The sequence below is a fragment of the Marmota marmota genome, unplaced genomic scaffold (genome assembly GCF_001458135.2).
Source record: "Marmota marmota marmota unplaced genomic scaffold, marMar, whole genome shotgun sequence".
In the NCBI taxonomy this organism is placed as follows: Eukaryota; Metazoa; Chordata; class Mammalia; order Rodentia; family Sciuridae; genus Marmota; species Marmota marmota.
Window position 1 is genome coordinate 1,832,644 of NW_026000077.1, and position 22,108 is coordinate 1,854,751.

The window sequence follows — 22,108 nt, forward strand, 5'->3', positions numbered from 1 at the left end:
AAAAAAAAAAAAAAAAAAAAAAAAAAGGTAGAAGGTGGGCTGTCCAGTTTCTGTGCTAAGTTTATAAATATACACAGTTCCCAACGCATTATGCCCATCTCTGGAACTACTATGAGAGACCTTCCTGGTAGAGCGGAGATAAAGATCATGTGCCTTGGGCAATCTATTGCGTGGTAGAGCCACCGAGAGAGTTCCCAAGGTTGAACCTAAAATCTCCCTAGCTGTCATAGTGAGAGAAGACCCTCAAGTAATTCATGGGTGGCTTCCCACACTGGGGACTTGGCTCAGTGGTGAAGTGCTCCTGGGTTCAATCCCCAGTACCACCTGCAGGGCGGGAGAGAATTATTTGCAAAAAATTGTTGTAATACATGACATATCTAACGTGTTCGTCTCTCCTTCTTCCTACCACTGTGCATACGTGAACTATAGCAACTCTTTTCTGAAACTTCTTTGCATAAATGCTCAGTGAAGGGACCACATTTGATATAAAACTATAAAACTGTGGGCAACAATATTTCAATGAGTAAAAAAGTTGTATTTTCTTTTTAAACCTACCATTTCTATACTTACTATTTTTCCCCCCTATGGAAATGCTGTCAGCTCATTATATGAAATTCTAGCTTACTGGCTACCAGCTGTATGCCAGTATTGACAAGGGCCCTCAAAAGGTTAGTAGAGCTGTTTTCATTAAGCCCAGGTTGGCTTAATGGAGCCAGTACAGAGGGGAGAGAAATCTGTCACAGACCAGGGACAAGCAAGGTGGTTCGCCATTTGTAGAAACATACGAGACATACTTCCTAAGTCTAGGTGGGAGACATATGGAATTCATCTACAGCTCGCACTTTTTTTAGGGAGAAAAAGAGAAAATAAATATGTTGAGCCTTACAGAAGCCTTTGCTGATGAAAATAATCACAATAATTAGTCATCACATCAAAAATGCATTGTAGAGTGTTGCTCAACCGGAACAATTACTCCTCTCCACCCCACTGACCTTTGGAGCAGCTTCCTCTCGTAGTCACATTTCACGTCTGTCCCCCCACACCCTAACCTTCACTGCTTTCAAGGATCAGCGGTGACGCACGTTTCTGTGCTAAGTTTATAAATATACACAGATGTGATCACAGGAAAGCCTTCAGAGTCACATCCCAATGCTGCAGCGACTTGAAAATAGCACTGCATTTCTATTACCTACTCTTTAATGAGTGTGGTGTATTTTTATTTCTTTATTTTTGTGTGAGTTGTTTGTAGCTTTTCTATGGAGCGATGATGTAAGAAGGGCCCCTCCAGGCACCTGGATCTGTGGTCTCACAAATACCCGGAAAGCCAACGTCTTCCAGATGTAGTGGGCCTGAGGGACATGAGGACAGAATGCTGTCCCCGAGTCAAAGCTGAATGATCTCAAGAGGAGGCAGAAGACTAATTCTTATGGACAACTCCATATTCCTCCGTCTGAAAGGTCACTAAAGTAATATTAATGAAATCAAGGATGATAATGGCTACCTAAATGACAAGTTGAACTTTAATATTTTTTTAAAATCACCCTTATATTAAGGTGATTAAAGTGTAAGTCCACAATAAGGAACAGAACTCTTATGAAGGCCTGCAGAAAAGACTCGATGGGCAAATGCCGCTCAACTCCCATGTTCTTCTCTCCTTAGTTATGGAATATTATTATGACTTTTGTGTCTGTTGTGAAAAACATTTTTTTTCCTCCCCCTTGTTAAATCCTAAAGAATTAGCCAACTCTTCTTCTGTCACCGAGCTATTAGGAAACATCTAAAGCTAACAGTGATATGACTTGGAAAATGATTTCCTAACATTCTAACTTCAAAGGTTCTTTGAAACCTCAATGTAAGATGCAGCCCAGTGTTAATCCACCAAAGCACCACTTAGTGGCCTGCTCCGGGTTCTGTTTGATGGGTCTTTAATAAGCAGTCAAGCATGGAAGGTGGCATTCCGAGAAACATTTCTCTATGCATTGCTCTAATCTTTCTAAGAAGCTGTCATGTTCTATAACACAGAGTCCAGTGAACCTATTTTCCTGTGTACCTGCTAGCACGAGCTGTCTTGAAGTCCCTACCCTGCTCCCTTAGGATCACAGCCCAGAGATTCTGACACTTCTCTCAGGTCAGGAAGGACCCTGGCCCCAGACATGATGTGAGCAGGCATCTCCCCTACCTGATACTCCCCCTTCCTCCTCCAAAGAAGAAAGAACGGCAGAATAGACAGTGAAAGAGTAGCTTCAAATCCCACTTTGATGGGAAGGTGGCTATGCCAACTTCAAAGGGACTCCATCTCTTGCCTCTCAGAAAAGCCACGATGGCCGTGGTGCCCTGCCTGGGATGTGTACCCCCTTTGGAAGGTGAGTGAGGAGGATTCTGTCTTTCCTCTCCTGACTGAAAGAGTATTTCTCTAACAACTTGGCTCTCATACATATGTAAAATCTTCTAACTGGAAAGTATCATCCATTAAATTGCTCAAGGTCCTTGGTACACAAACTCTGTGACAAATTATTTTCAGAGCTCCGTGTTAGGAGAGGTTTGTCTCTCTTGAATAATTGGCCTGTACCTTGAACTGGAAGAAAAAGAAGTTATATAACTCATCATATTTTCCTCTTTGCCTTGGTTACTAGGAAGCTAGATTTGGAGTGAACACACAATAGCTTTTCTTCCTTGTTTCTGTGAGAAACAAGGAAGAAACTTCTATCCCTACTCAATCTAATAGATTCCAATCTTATTCAAAACCCAAATTTGCAAAGTTTAAAATAATAATAATAATAATAATAAGCATTCATATGAAATGTCCTATAACATTTAATCTGTGCTGTTTGCCATACTGACCTGTCACCTTTTGTCATTCCCGCCCCACCCCTCCCCACCTGCCACCCTGGCCTCGATGGCTTCGATGGGTCACAGGATTCAGAAGGGTTACTTTGAAGGAAACTCCCAGAGGCCCATGTGATAAGGGGATGTTTGTTCTTCAGCCTTCTTTTTCTCATTTTAATTTACTGGATAAAAAGCATATTTGCTTCATTTAAATTTGTATTTTCTCATATGAACCAAGCTACGGATCCTTTTTCTGCTTTTGAAGCTAGACTCTACTTCTCAAAATTTGGCATCTGTGGGCTGTCTTATGTGTGGTGTCCACAAATCCTTGATTATCTGGGACTTTCTGGATTTCAAATATTCTGATTCTTTTACATGGAAAAAAAAAGATGCTTCAGAAATCCCAGTAATTTGGTATCCCCAGTTCGTCTCACAAAATGTCTTATGCTTGATCCAGAGGACCAAAACCCTCAGGTCAAACTATATGTTCTCATTTGGTGTTTAGGAAATGTGGCCACAAGAACCCCCAGTTTTTGAAAAGGGTATAATTAGAGGAGTTTGGAGTCTATAAACTGCTGAAAGAAAATAGCTACGGCCGGTTATAGGATCTTTTGTATCGGGAATGCTATCTTGGTATCCTTAACTATTTACTCCTCATGTTCTTAGGAAGGCCATTACTGGGTAACAACCACATTATTCTCAGACATACAACTGTTTCAAAGAAACACATGTCAAAGAAACCATCCTGGGGACTGACATAAAGTAAGGCATCCTATAAGGATAATAACCCTCTCTGGGCTGCCCATTCAGAATTAGTCCATTCGGCCAGGACTTTAAAATAACTTGGTCTAGTAGGCAAGACCATTTTATAGCTGGAACACACAGAAGCTCAGAGATGTACAACGGCTTGTCTCAGGTCATTTGGTTCAGTTTTACAATTATTTCACCAGTGCGCTGCCTCTCTGAAGTCAGAGAGGACAAGGTGGCATTTATATTATCACTTGCTATGCAGCCTGTAATACTTAGATTAATCGGCTTTAAGTGATTCAGAAGCACTGAGTAAACATGGGTGTGTATACATAAATGAACCGTCACATAGCAAATAGCTTTTAGCCTAGATATATTTGAAGAAAGGTGCTCTTGGAAGAATTTTAAAAGCTGGACTCCAGAAGCAAAGGTATTTATGCAGCGGTCCTATTAATATTCTATAAAACTATTTAAAATAGCCAATAGCCAGGCACAGTGGTAGTCCTAGCTACTCGAGAGGCTGAGGCAGGAGGATCACAAGGTTGAGGCCAGTCTTAGCAACTCAGCAAGATTCTGTCTCAAAATAAGAAATAAAAAGGGCTGAGGATGTAGCCCAGAGGTGGGGTGCCCCGGGTTCAATCCCCATGATCATAAAAATAATAAAATTGACCGCCCAACATGTTAGAGTAGCTCTAACTTGTTTTTATGGTTTAGATATTAGATGTTCCCCAAAAGCTCATGTGTGAGACAATACAAGAACATTCAGGGGTGAAATGATGGGGTTATGAGAGCCTTAACCCAATCAGAAAATTAATCCCCTGACAGAGATCAACTGAATGGTAATGGAAGGCAGGCAGGTGGGCATTGGGGGTGTGCTTTGGGGGGTATATATTTTGTATCTCTGCTTTCTGATCATCATGTGAGCTGCTTCCCTCCATCACATTCTTCTACCATGATGTTCTTCGCGTCCCAGAGAATGGAGTCTGCTCTCTATGGACTGAGACCTCTGAAACCCTTAACCCACAAATAAACTTTTTCTCCTTAAAATTGTTCTTCTTCAGTCCTTTAGTCACAGAAGTAAAAGAGCTGACTAAAACACACGTCAATTAAAAACCCAGGGGAAACTAGTAATTTTCACTGATTGGTTCTGCCCAAATGATAGGCACAGGCAATTCCTAAAGCCATCAGTGAACCCGGTCTTAGGATTTCCATATGATCATTAATACATCTGTACAAAGAACACAGATTACAGCGGAGTGAGACTGCCCAGTAGCTTTGATAAGTATTGATAGCTACAGGAAATAAAAGATCTTCATAGGAGCAGGTTTGGGGTGTTTGTTTGAATTGTCTGATTGTCTCGAAGATACTTCTGTGTAGTGTGTGTGTGTGTGTGTGTGTGTATCTAGCTAGCTAGCTATATGACTCAGAGGTGAATATTATTTGGAGAATTTTAATTTTTAAGAATTTCAATTTGGGGCTGGGCTTGTGGCTCCGTGGTAAAGTGCTTGCCTAGCCTGTGTGAGGCACTGGGTTTGATTCTCAGCACCGCAAAATCAAGTGCCACGGACAACTAAAGAACAATATTTTAAAACAAAGAATTTCAATTTCTTTGGTCTTAATGAGAGCATTTTTTTTTCCCCAAAACAGAAGTCCCTCTGATGTTGTTGTTAGTAGAGGCCAAGAGGAAAGAAAGAGAGGCCCACTTTCTGGAAAGCCAGCCGCGTTGGCGTTGGGTGGCCACGACTGTAGCTGACACATCTGCCCACTCTTGCCCTTTTCTTCTGTTCTTTCACGTCATTCTTCAGGATCTTGAACCTTCCCTTAAGAAAGCCCTCCTACTCTTGGTGATGCATTTCTGCTTTTGCTCAGTCCTGTTGTGCTGCAGCCCTCAGGTTAGGAAATGAGGATTATTTGCATTTCAAATTCCAGTGGTTTGCAGGGTAGAGACAAGCTCTGACTGCCTTTCAGTGGATCTCAGGAGTGGTTTGTATCTTGTACAAACATTCTTCTCATTTACTAAGAGAAATGCAGTTGGCTGTTCAGGCACGGAGTTTCTTCAGTTCTGATTCACGTGCCTCTTCAGAGGAAGCCAGAGAGTGGGATTAGTCTGCCTGGGCTGGTGAGTTACTTATTTCCGTTTTCTTTAGCTGAGGTGTGTGTTACCAGCAGCAAGGTCTTCATTTACAGATGGCAAGCGTTTGCTCCAGATTCCACGGATCATTTCTCTAAATGACTAAGAGGACTTTGTTACGCATCTACTAAGACATCTCATGAGTACTGCCAATGGCACAGACATTTTCTTTATGGGAAAATATCAGTAACATTCCGGAACCTTCCAACAAATTATTTTTTTTCTTCACAGAGTGATAATGACTGCTGTGCCAGATTCCAAAGAAGAGTCTATTTTCAGGAATCTGCTGAATGTTTTATAACTAGGCAACAGAAAGACATATTTGAGAAGAAGAATACAAGCTTTGCCTCCTTGAAGCATTTATGAAGTCTGTGGGACAAAGACACCACCAGAGTATCAAGTGAACATTATATATGGAACCCCAGGATCTCTGGAAGACAGAGAGAACCCGGAGAGTCTTCTAGATGGGTGGTCAGCACACCCATCTAGAGGATTCCTCTAGATAGTAAATATTTTAGGTTCTGCAGGCATATGGTCTTTTTTTTTTTTTTTTCAACTGTTCGCCTCTGCGGTAATACTGCAGAAGCAGTCATAGACAACAATAATAAATTAGTGTGTTTCAATAAATCTCCAAGAGCAGAAAAAAATAGGCCAGATTGCTGGCCCATGGTCCAGATCAAACTCTGCCAACATAGAGCCTCCTCTGTAGCCCCCAGACCATTCTACATTTGGACGGTTATAATAACTTGAGGTTTTTCTTACATGAAGTTACATTGGATCTCTCTGAAGTTCTCACCCACTATTACCACCACCTCGTCCAACCTGGACCGAGGCAGTAGGCTCCTGACAGGTTCCTCTGGTTCCACTGCACCTTTCCTGCCATCTATTTTCCGCATGGCTGTCCCTTGAATAGTCCTTATAAAATGTAAAGCAAATAATGTCATTCTCCAGCTCAAGGTCCTCTGATTGCTTCCTGTACCATTGAGAATAAATCAAAACGCTTTACTGCTGAGAGCCACGGCCGAGTCTGTATGGCCCCTGGCATTTTGCCAACAGTATTGATTGACAGGCGAGGCATTACTATCCGCCTCTGCCGCAACTTTTGAGTTCTCGCACTATTTTGGAGTTCTCGTGGGGATTTCCGGGGATTCCCCGAGAGTTCCCATTGGTTGGGGAAGTGCAGGAGGAGGGATTTCCGAGAGAGATATTTCCGGCTGAGGGTTCCTGGAGAAGCCTCCTGGCGTTCGGGAGGATTCCCCGGGAGGTGTGTGAAGTGTTTTCCTGCAGTTTAAAAATAAAGTTTGTTCCTGCTTCAGTGGCTCGAGATTTGTGCCCAGCCAGACTGCGGCACTTTACCTTGCTTCTCAGGCATGAAGACTAGTTCAGGACTGTTTCTCCAGCCTCCTTTCCTGCTACTCACTGCTCTCTAGCCGTGTGAGGTTCTCAGTGTTTTCCAACCATGCTGTGCGCCTTCCTACCTCAGGGCCTTTGCACTGGAATTCACTTCTGGTTTGAATTTCTTCTCCCAGATATCTGCAGGGCTTGCTTTCTCCCTTAATTCAGGTCTCTGTTCAAGCGTCACCATCTCAGACAGGCCTTGTCCAATGGCTTTAATCTATCCTGTCCGTGCTTTATTGTGTTTTTTTCAACTCAGATTTACTTTATTTCATATCACTGAACTCTCACATTATATTATAAATACACGTGTGTAATTCCTTTTTTATCATTTGCTCCCCAAATACATGCCAGTTTTACAACAGTAGGGATTTATGTGCCTTGTTCATTATTATATTTCTGATACCTAAAGCAGTGTCTGGCATATATCAGGGTACTCGATAGTTGTTGGATGCATGATGAATGTGACTTTGTCCTCTACGGCTTCTGAAAATACATACAATCACTCTTCCACATGACAACCCTTCCATACATAAAGGCAAGTTCCACATTCCCCCTGAATCGCCTGGTATCCAGGGAGATGTAGCTTTCACACCGGTGACATTTTGCATTATGCCCTCAGCCCAGTGGCTGATGGGACTCCCTCAGTACTGAGTTTGCCTCTTCTCGCTGTCAGACGGCATCTGCCCTCGAGCTCGGTACTTTTCCAGGCTCGGTTTGACTGTGGGAGTCTTTCTTCCCTGAGGTTTGAAGAAAAGGAACCAGACACCTTGTGTGTGGATATTTGTCATTCTTTTGAGCTGCTCAGCACCTGAACCCATCCTTGTGTCTAAGGAATCTCCACCTTGTGCGACAGAGTCCGCTCTGCAGTAGGGAATCCAAAATTTCCATATATTCATTTGCCGAGGTGACCTTGCAGCAAGAGTGCAGCCACATGACCCAGGCTTCACCCATCACACTCTCCAGCCCTCAGATCTGGGGCAGAAACCAGTGAGGCTAAGAAGCAGCACCTGCCCCAAATCCATCCTGGTGATGTCCTGCCAAGGGCAGCTGTGACCTTCTGTTTCAGAGGCAGCAAAGCCGAGGGTCCTAGGGCATCCGGTATTTCTCTCCTTCTGATTTACCAGGTGACTTGTTTGTACGTGACGTTTATTGCTCACTGTTCTAGAATGTTAGCTCATGGGGGAGGGACCTTTGTTTTGTTCAGTGGTATGTCCCAAACATCTGGAACAGGGCATCTAGAGCACACCGTAGTAGCTCAATGAATGTGAATAAATGCACAGAGAAGACATTTTTAAAACCATATTCAGTAGGCACAACTCAAGGTTGGTTGGTTTGTCATCAGCGAAGGTGTGGGGGAAATAAACATTTACAGGATGTTGATGAGATTGTAAATTGCCACAAACATTTTTTAAATCTAAAATTTAAGGTAATTTCACACCTAGGGCTTTTCCTGCACAAGTACACTAATATCTTTATTCTAAGATGTTCCTTGCAGCATTATTTATAATAGCAAAAAAAAAATTGAAAATAAACTAAATGCCCAACCATAGAGAACAGTTAGTTAAATAAGTTTTTATATATCCATGAGTACAGCTATATGCATTGACATGGAAACATTTCCAAGACCCAGAACAGCCTGATACAAATAGTATCTAGTGGTGGTTTGCAAAGACTTTAGTAGGATTTTTTTCAGAAGGATATACACAAGAAAGTGTTTATGATGGTTGCTCTGGAGAAGGAATGAAGTTTCGGGTTGGTAGAAAGATGAAGGTTTTTGCTTTCTTATTTTATGCCTCTCCGTATGCCGTTTGACTTTTCTCCACATGCATGTATTAGTCATATTTTTTAAAATGTAATTAAATGAGATGGCATTTTTAGTCATCAAATTAGCAAAGTGCTTTGTTGAGTTGTTTTGGTTTCATTTTTGCAGTACTAGAGATTGAACCCAGGGCCTCCCACATGCTAGCCAAGCACTGAGCTACACTCCAGCCTTGTTTAGCTGTTGTAATGTCAGGAAAAGAGATTGTGAAATAGATACCCCTAAATTACTAGTGGCATTGTAAATTGTTACAATTCTTTTGGAAAGACATTTGATAATATGTTACAAAAGTCTGTAAACATGCATTTCTTTTGGTACTATACAATTTTTTTTTAACAGATCTCTCAAGGGAGTCTGTCCCATATGTGGAAAGTGCTTTATATGTAAAACTAGCAATGAAATTTTTATTTAAAATGTCCCAGCATTGGGAAAAAAATATCCAGTGACGGAGTAATTAAAGTATATCCATAGAAAGTTAATATTACATAATTTTTTACATGATATTTACAAGATTTTGTTTTCTTTTTTTTTCTTTTTGTTTTTGTTTTTATGCTGCCAATCAAACCCAGGGCATTGTATATACTAGGCAAGTGCTCCACCCCTGAGCTATAGCCCCAACCCTAGGATTTTGATACAAAAAAAAAGTATGGTCAAAGTATAATATTAAGAGAAAGAAATATTACACATTATTAAGCACAGGGGACAGATTGATCACAACCACATTAAAAGATATTCTTGGATAAAATATAGTGAAATGTTATTAGTAGATAGAACTTTCGCCTACTGACCCTAGCTTTCTGTATTTTCCATGTTTTCTATAATAAGCATTTATTATTTTATAAGGGAAAATACATATTCTATAAAGAAGGAAATGAGAAACACTTGGTATGATTTGTTCATAGTCAACTTATTCTGACACTAAATTAATCTACCACTTCAATTTCTAAATTAAATGCTCTCTTACCATTTCTAAAAATTGGCTTCAGCATTTTGCCAAGGATCCATCATCAAACTTGTCAATTTTTATTATCCAAAGACACTAATTACTCATCGTCAAGTGCTGCTAATTTTGTCTTCTAAATATTGATTGACATCACTCTCATCTCCACCCCCGCTCTCCATCCTGATGAAGGCTTTGATCCTGGCCACGCTCTGCTCTAGGAGTCCCTCCATCTCACCTCCACTCTGCCACCAGGGCCATCTTTTTACAACACTGATCTACTGCATAATTCATTTGCCCAAATCGTTCCATTCTTCTGATGGCTCCAGAGCCACAAACGTTCTGGCTTACTGGTGACCTATAATGCTCTCCTGACCTAGCCCCACCACACTCTCAGCCCTAAGAACACACAAGTGTACCTGGCGGTCTGAGCTCCCCCTGCCACTTCACACCTCCTTGGCCTTGTTCACACTGTTGCTTCAGGCTGGGCCCTTCTTCGCCAAGTAACTCTCTTCCTCAAGCCTCAGGTTCAACATCAGCTTCTCCGGGAAGGTGTTTCAGATCTCCTCCCAGGGCACATACTTTGATAGGGAGTTTCAAAATTGCTTCCCCAAAGTGAATAAATCAATACCCTTTGTTTTCAAGGTATTCACATATATGGTAATGCACCTGGACCTCATAATTACTATGTCAAATAGGCAAGAGAGACATATTCTGTATTTTACGGGCAAGAAATAAGATGTAAAGACAATAGACTTGGTTGCAGTTACCTCGTTCATAGGGTGAAGCCAGGACTGTACCCAGGTGCTCTGAGCTCTAGTAATTTTCTCTTCCAACAGCGGTAACTGAACAGTCAAGATCAGAGAGGTGAACCTGGAGACAGGGAGGACTTGGTGGGGAGCAGGGAAATGTAGCTGATGGAAATCTTGAAGCCAGTCTAAGGGGTTATTTTGTCGGATGGACCACCATTTATTGAGTACTGACGTTGTTCTAGTTTGGGTGGGGGCGCTTAATGCAAATCGCCTTCCAAAGTGGTTAAGAGCCAGATGTACCTAGTGTGAATCACAGCTCTGCTACTCGGTGTGGGCCTTGGGGCAGCTCCTTCATGCTGCAGTTTCTCCTCCACGAAATGAAGCTAATTGAGACAACTTCCGCTTGCAGATGTGGTTCATACTCACACGGTGTAAAACAGCACACAGAGCACAAACTCCATCTATGCTCATTATTATCATTACATCATCATTCGATTGTCAAGACATTCACATTTTTACCTATAAAAACATTGAGGCTCATGTAGGTAAATTGCCCGGGGCCACATATCTAGTACATGACAGGTAGTTCCAGCCCAAGCCTGTGCCCTTTCTACTACTCAGAAGAACCTAGTGGTAAAGAGACAAGGTGGGGCTCTGGGTCATAAAGCCATTGGTCAGTGATGGCTTGCTGGTGGTGATGATATCTTGAGCAAGTTGCTTGCTTTCTTAGGAGTGGTCTCTGCATTTCAAAATGATAGAAGCTACCTCTGATTGGTCATGTAATGTAGCAAAATACCTGTAGGAAATGACCACATACGTTAATTGTGTGCTTGGGGTTTTTTTTTGGGGGGGTTATCAGGGTAAACTCAGGGGCACTTAACCTCTGAGCCACATCGCAGCCCTTTTTTATATTTTATTTAGAGACAGGGTCTCACTGAGTTGCTTAGGGCCTCGCTAAATTGCTGAGGCTGGCTTTGAACTCATGATCCTCCTGCCTCAGTCTCCCAAGCTGCTGGGTTTATGGGCGTACACCACCATGCCTGGCATTAAGTATGCTTATTATGCCAAGCTGCTGAGCGTTGAAGGATGTAGTGACCAGGACGCTTGTTCTTGACTTCCATGTAGAGGCCTCGGACAAAAGGAGCTGTTACAACCACCTATATATGCAAAGGTCAAGGACCTGGCAGGCGATGACAGGGGTGCCAGGGAAGAAAGCAAGTGAGCTCACAGGCAACTGAGGGACTGATAGTTCATCAAACATCCTAGTCTTATATCTTTAAGTGTTTCTCAGTCAGTCTCCGTAATGACAATGATTTCTACCAACTTTATTTCGTGGTGCAATCTTTGAAATTTTATTCCATGTTTTACTGATATAATGAACATGAACCATGGATATTTTCTAAGCTGTCTGGAAAAGGGGAATCACGGCTAGTTCAGTTAGGACTTTAAAGCTTGTCAAATACTGTCACAACAACCATCAACCAGAAATCCTTGTCTGTCAAGTGGAATCATGGTGTCGCAAAGACTGTTGGCCACAACATTCTTAGTCCACAAGGTCCAAGCAGAGGAAAAATGATGTGTAGTTATTTGTAAAAAAAATTAATGGTTGGGGCTGGGGGTGGGGCTCAGTGGTAGAGCGCTCGCCTCGCACATGCAAGGCCCTGGGTTCGATCCTCAGCACCACATAAAAAATAAATAAACAAAATAGAGGTATTGTGTCCAACTACAACCAAAAATAAAAATAAATATTAAAAAAAGAATTAATGATTAGAAGCATTTTATCCCAAACATATTTGTTTGTCTGTCCTTGTTCCTTCTTAAAGGTCAGGAATCATTCCATGGAAATTTAGGTAGGACTGCAGTTTAGACACACAAGGAAACTGAAGGATGCATGTTGTCTTCACTGAAGCAGAACTGTTAAAGGCCAGGCTTAAATTAAGTTGTTTTCTTCTCTTAACATATAAACTCTCAAAATGGATTGGCTAATAAGCCTCCTTGAGTGGAAATGTGAGCAAGTACATCTAGTGTGACAAATGACTGTTACCTAGACCGGGCGGGAAGAAAACCTGTTGTGTGGGAACTGTGGGAAACAGGGAATTTGTTGTGATCAGATCAACAGAGACCTGTTATTAAGGGGATCTTGTGAGAAAATGATTCTACAAATGGGCAATGTCCAGGCCATACACACAAAAAGAACTCTGACCCTCAGTCTGCAGCAGCCTTCCAGGAAAGCAACCCCTGTCTACACACAACCCAGGAAGCCATTGCTCTGCCAGGGCGGTAGGAAGTCAGTCTCTCTCTGGGAGCATCCAGAAGCAAAATAATCACTTCCATAATCATCAGCTCAGCATGCCAGGACTTGGTTAGTAACTGAAAGCTTCACTAATTTTTTTTCTCTTTCTTTCTTATTTGTTCTTTTTAGATATCCATGACAGTAAAATATATTTTGACATATTATACATACATGGAGTATAACTTATTCTAATTAGGATCTCATTCTTGTACATGATGTAGGCTTCACTAATTTTTGTCCCCAGTTTTAACTTAGGACCAGTCCAAGAGAGACAAATATACATCCATAGCCAGTCACCCAGGATGCCCTACTTCTCATTAGCTGGCCCAGTCAGGGTGCACCCAGAGCCTCTATTTTCCACTATAAAGCCTTCTCATACCTCCGCCCTCTGGGAGTCTCTGCTAAACTTGTAATGAAATCTGACTCCCTTGCTATAGCATGTTCAGAATGAATGGCCTTTGCTTTCCGCATTTGTTTGATCTTGGTTTATTTCTACACTTGAGAAATAAATAGAGGCATTTTTATTTCTCTGGAAATAATGGCAAGACTTTTGGTTTTCAAAGTACCAACAGAAGATACTTTACCTTTGATACCGGTAGAATTGTGGGTTATAGAAACAAAGCTACAGAGTATGTCCAAATGACTATTAGTAAAGTAGGGTAGGTGCAGAGAGGGGAATAAAAGAAGGCAGAATTTGTGTAAAAAGTAGCACATGGCATCTACTGAAATACCACAGTATACCCCATAAATATATACAATGTGTTTGCTTTGGTCATCCCCAGCCCCCTGTCTTTTCTTTTTCTTGGCAGAGGGCCTCACATATGCTAGGCAAGCGCTCTACCACTGAGCCACATATCCAGCACCTCTCCCACCCCCTCTTTTATTTTTTATTTTGAGACAGGGTCTCACTAAGTTGCTGAGGCTGGCCTCTAATTTATGATCCTCCTGCCTCAACCTCCTGCGGGCACCACTGTGCCTGGAAAATAGGTACAATTATTATGTATCAATTAAAAAAACCAAAAAGCCAGCGGAAAGAGGAATCAAATATATCATTTCTGTTTCCTACCACGTTTGTTTTCCTTGAGAACCAGTTGCCTATGCATCATCGTTAGTAGTGAAGGATCACTGCTGTTGAAATGCTTTTTGTTCCCTCCGTTTTTCCACCTCTTTTGGTTCTTGGAGTTGCCTCCTTGTCTGCAGCCAGCTTGATATAATAAGCCTTTTGCTTTGAGAAAAACGAGCATCTTTCTCATCACATACTTCACTAAGCCGCAGGACCAGCTACATAATTTGTGCAAAATGAAAATGCGAGGTTTCCGGTTCCAAAACCATCAGGAACTTTTAGACGGTGACAGCACAGCATTAGCTCCAGCATGAGGCCCTTTCGAGATGCTTCTGAGACCCACTCAGGTCCCACACCTGTGAAGCCAGCCCCGCCAGGCCCAAAGGAAAACAACGCATCTCAGAAACATCACTCCCTTTTCTGGGTTGCTTTTCCTCTTTGCTTTGAAAAGGAAAAACTCTTTGGAAAATGCCATATTTTTCATAACAACCAAACAGAAGGTGAGCAGAGATTCCCACCCCCCCCCACCCCTGGCCTTTCTATCCCTGTCAATCCTAGTTTGGATTGGGGACTACTCTTTCAGGCAGGAGAGGTTCTGTCTCTATTCTCGCTTGGGTCTTCATCAACAGCACTTTATTGGCTCTTGAGACTGAAAAGCCTAAAATCCAAGCCCAGGACCCTCTCAATGTTTTTTTTTTTTTTCCTAGGAGGCTGTGAGGCCACTTAAAAGCAAGATTCATGTGTTCCTTTTAAGAAAGAAGAGAGATCTATCAGTGATGGATAAAAACTAGATACTGGAAGTTCATAAACTAGGTTAAATGAATCATTAGATAGTCTATTATTTGCTAAAAATAATAAAAGACACATTGAGTAGCAAATGGGCATGAATATTTAACCACAACAGATTCCTTTTTTATGTACTGTGTATTTGCAGCTGCTGTTATGTACTACAAACAAGAGCATGAGGACACACCGGAGACATAAAGGAGATTCTTATTGTGGTTTTTACTGTGAAGAGTCAGCTTTTTTTTTTTTTTTTAATTAGGAAAAAAAATGAATCTTGTTGTCTCCTGGTTTCAAAATACCATTCTTCAGCAAATAAGGACAAAAGATGTCTCCAAATATGTTTATCAGACAAAAAAAAATCCATTATTCATCCTCTGAAATATTTATTGGCATAAAGTTTAGGCAGTATAATTCCATAAAAGACCTGAAAGTTTTTTCAGAATAAGATTAAACTAGAACTATGTTCTGTAAGACTAAGCTAAAATATTATATGAAATTGTATAAGATATAAAACCCAAAGCAACTTGAACTACCAGGTGACTTTCTATCACCGCCAATGTTGGGATTCTAAAGAATGCAGGGCATTTTTAGGACTGGACTCATTTTATCTTGGTCTAGGATCTCAGGTCAGCAGAGGTTAAGGAACCAATAGGACAGGTCACCAGGTCTGGTTGGTCTCCCTTCCATCCCAGGCTCCTATGGTGTTTGTGCTGGAGGCCATGTGGAACTCTTCCAGTCAGGGTGCTCCTGGTTCCCATCACCCAAGACCCTTCCAGTTCCCTTCCCCTTCCTTCAGCCCTCATGCTTTAGAAGCATTCACCTGTTCAAACCCATTCACTAAGTGCAGCCTTAATATGGAAAACTGTTTTTTTTTTCCATTTGGCTTTATGAATTAATCAAAATAATTCATGGATTCCACCCCCTATAATAATAGTAATAAAGGTTTATTGAGACAGGCACTATATAACCATATTGTATCCATCATCCCATGTGGACCCCACATTAACCACGAGATGCCTGTGTTTACAGATGAGGCAACTGAGCCATACAGGAGAAGTGACACACTCAAGGTCACACGGCTATGACCCCATTGAACCACACCCACAAAACTGGTGGGTGCTAAACGGGACTAGAACACATATCTTCTGGATCCTGTTTCCGTGGTCTTTTCTACCTCAATAAATACTTATTGAGCTACAACCACATGCAAGACCTTGTACTGACTCCAAGGAATACGGAGAGTTGTAAAAGCTGTTTTAAGAATGATTTTGAAAGTGATCCCCAGTCTTGGGTCCTTCTAATCCATACTGCATGCTGAAACATCATTAAAATAATTTATTTAAGTCTTTGGTGTTCAAAGTATTTTTAGCCACTCTTTATTTTGTTCAGAACCAGGTTTAAGTCTCTCTGCAAGGCACTTAAAGGAACTGGTCTAGCAGAAAGAGTAAGCATGTGCTGACAGACCTGGGTTTTTGGAGACAACTAGCCTTATGACCTTGGTCAAATCATAGGATATGTCTTGAGTCTCATTTTTCTCATCCATAATCCTGGGAAATAGAATTGCTAGAAGTATTCAAGAAGGAGAAAAAAGGGACTGGCATACTTTGCCTGCTCTGTCCCTCCCCACCCCAAACCTAGATCCAGTCTAATTTTTCATGACACAAAGACACTCTATTTTGTCCAGGCTGTCTCCTTACCCTTCCCTGCCACAGATACACAATCCTATCTTGTCTTAATTGTTCTTGTGGGTCTGTAGTGCCCTGCCTGTCCCTCTGTTCCCTAAGTCCTACCTTAAAGACCAGTACCTTTTTACGGTCCTCCTAAAACCACGAGTTCCTGAAGCCACACAGTCTTGTGCTATAGATTCAGTGCTTGTCTAATCTCCCAGAAGGTGCCGTAGCATTCTTTGGGGGGTGATAATAGAGGTTTCTTTCCTTTGTATACCCCAGAGATGATTGCTATTTGATACTAATGACAAGTGTTCGATAATTACATGCTGGGTGTATAAATGAGCGAGACATCATATTGTGTTTTGTTAAATCATACATGTATGCCAGGGGGTTCAAATGCGAGAAAATGACACTGCTATTTCTCTTCCTACTGATACAGATTGCTTTTAAAAATATTATCTGTCCAACCTGCTTTCTCCCTTTATTTTCATGCAGTATTTCTTATCCAATATTTCAATTTGCCACTTAAAATCTGACTCAAAAAAAAAAAAAAGATAAGTATTGGAGCTTGTGTCTCAAATGGGGATGGGGCGCACCAGCTATGACTAATGTCTTCAATTTATAGTACATCCAATTTGGAGAAAATCATGCTTTTTCATAAGGTTGCATAACCACTAACAAAAACAGTTTTGGCCTCAGGATGTGCTTTTGGAAGAATAGCCTTTTGTTAGAGTAGGAAAAATGTAAAAAGCAAGGGCGCAGGCTATCCTTGATGTACCTCTTACTCTACACAGAGATGGCACTCAGGTATATTTCAAATTCAGTGTCCTCTTGTATCATGTGTGATGGTGGGCAGAAAGGAAATTGTTGCACTCAATAAAAATGGTTTGTTCTAATTCCGCATAGTGTTTCCTTGTGAACTACGTAGGCATTGCCAACTCTTGAGTATCAGCATCAAGAATGATCAAAGGGAATCAGTGAGAGATGATGTCATATATTTCTACATCTCCCTGTTCTGGATTAAACAATCAAAACAAACAGGCCTATATATTACCCACTTCCTATTATTTGTTGTTTTAGCCCTTTGGAGGTGGAGTAATGGTGAAGTGTCTTTCAAATGAATCATGAGTCCTAGAAGTCCAGTTGCCTCATGGGCTACAAGTAAGGAACGTAAGGCACGTAAGGAGGTGAGACCCAAGGGTGGCCAGCAGGTTACATGGATGGACACCTGAAGTTTACACTGTATTTAGAAGTCTTTTCCAATCTCATATCAGAGGATGTAAAAATCTGGGCCAGGACTGAGATGTTAACGAACTGAACACAAGCTTTTCAAAATATACAAAAATAAAATTCTTTAAAATTCATCAACTGTAACTTACCAATGGATCAATAGAACAGTTTAGCCGGGTGCAGTGGTGCATTCCTGTAATCCCAGCACCTCGGGAGGCTGAGGCAGGAGGATTTCAAGTTCAAGGTCTACCTTGGCAATTTAATGAGACTCTGTCTCAAAAAATAAAAAAGGTTGGGATATAACTCAATGGTGGAGCACCCCTTTGTTCATCCCCAGTATCCTCCCCTACATAAAAATATGTTTAAAAGCTTAGTTGTATAACAATTTAAATTGTTTTAAGTACTTTTTTTTTTTTTTAAGTTTGTTTCAGTAGCATGCATTGGTAATCCCAGCAACATCTCCTGCCTGAGGCAGGAGGATTGTGAGTTCAAGGCCAGCCTGGGTAACATACCAAGACCATGTTTCCAAAAAAAAAAAAAAAAAGTCAAAAGCAGCAACATCTGACCCTTTTGTCTACATCAAGCTATTACTTCTTAATTTTATTTCTTCCCACGAGGATTCATTTTGCTGCTGAAGTACAAGACACAGAATTAAGATCTATAAAATGGAGTTTGAATCAATCATTAGAAGCAAAAAAATTATTTTCAAGGACAGGAATGAATTCTGACATTTTGATTACAAGTTTAGTGGAAAGTTTGGTAGTAGAATATTAGCTGTAAATTTTTACATTGTCATTATGTATTAATGACCATAAAAGGAATCAGATTGGAATAGTAATGGTAAATTACTGAGAAAACTTATGGAACCGCTATCTCCTGAGGTATCAAGAGTATTCATCATAATTTACTTGATTAAAAAATCCAAATAGTGGAAAAATACAAAGACATAGATTTTTTTAAATGATATTATACAAATATAAGATAGGCTTTCTTACTAATTCAGAACATGCTCATTATAACACCATTTATAATATTAAAACCAGAAGCACTTAAATGTTCAACAATGTAGGAATGAGTAAATTATAGTATACTCAATTATACAATTGAATTACACAATTATTTAAAATTATAAATTCAAACATCAGAAGTTGAAAATAGAAGTGATGTCAATCTTTTATATATCTAAATATTTATAAATGCTATGACTTCAGCCATGTAAAAATAAGCACAAGAGAAAATAATGGAAGAGAATAAATGAAAATGATTGTGGAATTTATATTTATGTGGTAAGATTATGGATTTTTCTTTTCCCCAAAATCTCATGTACTGTTTTAAACTATAAAACAACAACAACAACAAAACCTAACTTTTATTTTGAAGACCTGTCATATGCTGGAGTACATTCATTAGAGTTACAAAATTGCCAGTTTTTAATTATTTTTGACCCATAAAAATTGAATCATGGTTCAATCTAATACTGTCTTATCATTATCCAATTTACAAAATGAATCCAGTTTGGGAATAAAAGTTGCTAACTCCTATTTTAAAATGTTCCTTCCACTTCAAAATATAGTCGAACATTGAAAATTATTACAAGTAAATTACTTGGAAAACACATTTGAAAACTGTGACTCTAAAATAACCAAGAACCAAGGGTTTTTTTCAATTTTTAAGAAAATGAACTTGGTTCAGAGGATTCTGAGTCAATTTAGAGCTCCTGCCATTGCATCTGTTTTTTAAATGTCTTTGAAATTAAGTGTTGTGTTCATTTTTAATTATCCAATGGCCAGTATACAGTAAAACATTCATAATTTAATAAATAAATTTGCTTCTAACCTGTTCTGGGAATGACATTTAAATTGCTTCATACTCTGTGATTACTCAGAGATAATTAGTCCTCTAAATATTACTGTAATGAAAACCATGGGTTTAATGAATCATACAAATCCAAGCCAAACAATCTTTACTGAATATTTAAGTTCAGCATAAAACTTGTTTAATGACTAGTTAGATTTTTTTTAATTTTAATTTTTTTTAGTTGTAGATGGACACAATACCTGTATTTTATTTATTTATGTTTTATGTGGTGCTGAGAATCCAACGCAGTGCTTCACATGTGCTAGGTGAGTGCTCTACCACTGAGCCACAACCCCAGCCCCGATTAGTTGGAATTTGAAAAGTTCTTTAGGGCCAGTCAGGCTATGAAAATGAAAAGTTAATTGTATTTGTAGGGATTTTGTAATATCAGCACTACAAAAAAGAAGTTAAAAAACCTGGGTTTTCAGTGAGAATAGATTTCACCTTGGCTATACAATTTGTACTGTGAGTATTTGACATTGTGGATCACTGCTTCTGACTCCCAGTTAGGCATTTTATGGTCTTTTATGATATTTTTGTTAACAAAGTACAGAAATATGGTCAGCAGGGTTTCAGTGTGTGTGTACGTGTGCATATACATATTTGTATTATTTGCATCAAACGTAGTGCCTGGTACATAGTAGATAATAAATAAAAGGGTGATGAATAAATAATTGGGTTATCTGAACAGGTGTATAAAAAACTGAAGTGCAAATAAAATGTTTGAAGAGAGAGCTTTTGTGGACCTTAACCTTGGCTCAATCTTGTTTTCAGTGACTTGAAGAGAAATATATAAGACATTAAACAAACATTCCAAGTAATGAAAAGTTAGTGGTACCAGTCAGTGAAACCAAGATGCTCATTTATCTGGGACTTGAAATACTGAGTTGAACCCTATATGATAAAATTTTATAGCAATAAATGCAAAAGCCCCCATACAGATATCTGGAAAACATCAATTTCATAGGTACTGTATGGCAGAGAGTACCTTGGTGGCAACTTGCATTAATTGGAGAATTCATGTGACCACAGTGACTTTTTAAATTTTTTTTTTTTTATAAAAAACACAGAACAAAATTTATCATTGTCAGCATTTTTAACTGTATACTTTCGTCTTGTTAGGTATATTCACATTGTTGTACAACAGATCTCGGAAACTTTTTGCCTTACTAAACTAAACCTCTGAATCCATTGAACAGCTCTGTGTTCCCCCACGTCACCCCCAGTCTCTATCAGTCCTCAATCTTTTTTGTTTCTAGAATTGACTTTACATATCTCACTTAGGTGGAATCATGCAGCATTTCTCTTTTTGTGAATGGCTTGTTTTACTCCGCATGGATGAATCTCAAGGTTCATCCATGTTGTAGCATGTAAGAGGATTTCCTTCTTTCCTAGAGATGAATACAATTTCACAAAATGTATATGCCAGAACTTCCTTATATATTCACCTATCAGTAGACATTCAGGTTGCTTCTACCTCTTGGAAAAAGTACTGCAGTAAACGTTGAGGTGCTGATATCTCCTTAGATCTTGCTTTCAAACCTTTTGGGTGTATACCAGGGGTGAGATTTTTCGATCATACTGTAGATCAATTTTAATTTTTTGAAGAATTTTCCACAATAGTTGTACCATTCTATGCCCACAAGCACTGTTCCAATTTCTCCATATCCTCACCAATGCTTTTCTACTTTTTAAATGCCATCCTAACAGATGTGAGGTGATATTTCATTATGACTTTGATTTACATTTCCCCATTGATTTGACATGTTGAGTATCTCTTCATATGCTTGTGGTTATATATTTATCTTCCTTGGAGAAATGTCTATTTGAGTCCTTTGCCCATTTTTAATTGGGTTATTTGATTTTTGTTGTTGAGTTGTAGCAGTTCTTTACATATTCTGAGTAATAACCTTTCCTGGATGTATGGTTTGCAAATATTTTCTCCCATCCTATTAATTGACTTTTCATTCTGTTAATTATTATTTTTTAAAATTATTTTTTAGTTGTAGTTGGACACTATACCTTTATTTTATTTATTTGTATGTGGTGCTGACAATCGATCCCAGGACCTCATACATGCTAGGCGAGCGCTCTACCGCTGAGCCACAACCTCAGTCCCTGTTAATTATTTTTCCTGTGTGTAGAACTTCCTGATTCCTACGGTCCCATTTATCTATTTTTGCTTTTGTTGTCTGTGCTTTTGAGGTCATGTCCAAAAAAAAAAAAAACTCATTGTCAAATTCAACACCAGAACACTTTTACTCTGTTTTCCTCTGGAGTTTTAGTTTTATGTTTTAAAATTAATTGTTTTATATAGTATAAGGTCAGCATACTTTTAAATTTGGAAACTGTCGTATTCCTTGTGACAAAAGCCCTCAGGGTCATTCCAGGGGAACTGGACTGCACGAAATAATCACACAAGAGACAGAGATACCTTTTCCTTTGGGGTCCTGTGACAGACTCCTCAGAAAGAGAGAGAGCTATCCCGTGCAGAACCCTTTTATTGAGGAGAAACCATTCAAGTGAGGCAAGGGGTCAGGTTTCAAGGGGCTGAGTCTAGCTTCATGATGTCTGCTGGCAGGAGGCTGACATCTAG

At 39.8% G+C, this 22,108-nt stretch overlaps 1 protein-coding gene across 1 annotated transcript in view; it reads left to right on the forward strand.

Moving 5' to 3' along the window:
- The first annotated feature begins 2,320 nt into the window (after nt 1–2,320).
- The window catches only part of Magi3 (membrane associated guanylate kinase, WW and PDZ domain containing 3), a 299,449-nt gene continuing 279,661 nt past the window's right edge, over nt 2,321–22,108 (forward strand). Inside the window, exon 1 of the mRNA XM_048814597.1 lies at nt 2,321–2,363. Coding sequence (XP_048670554.1) covers nt 2,321–2,363 — 43 coding nt within the window. The remainder of the gene's footprint in view (nt 2,364–22,108) is intronic.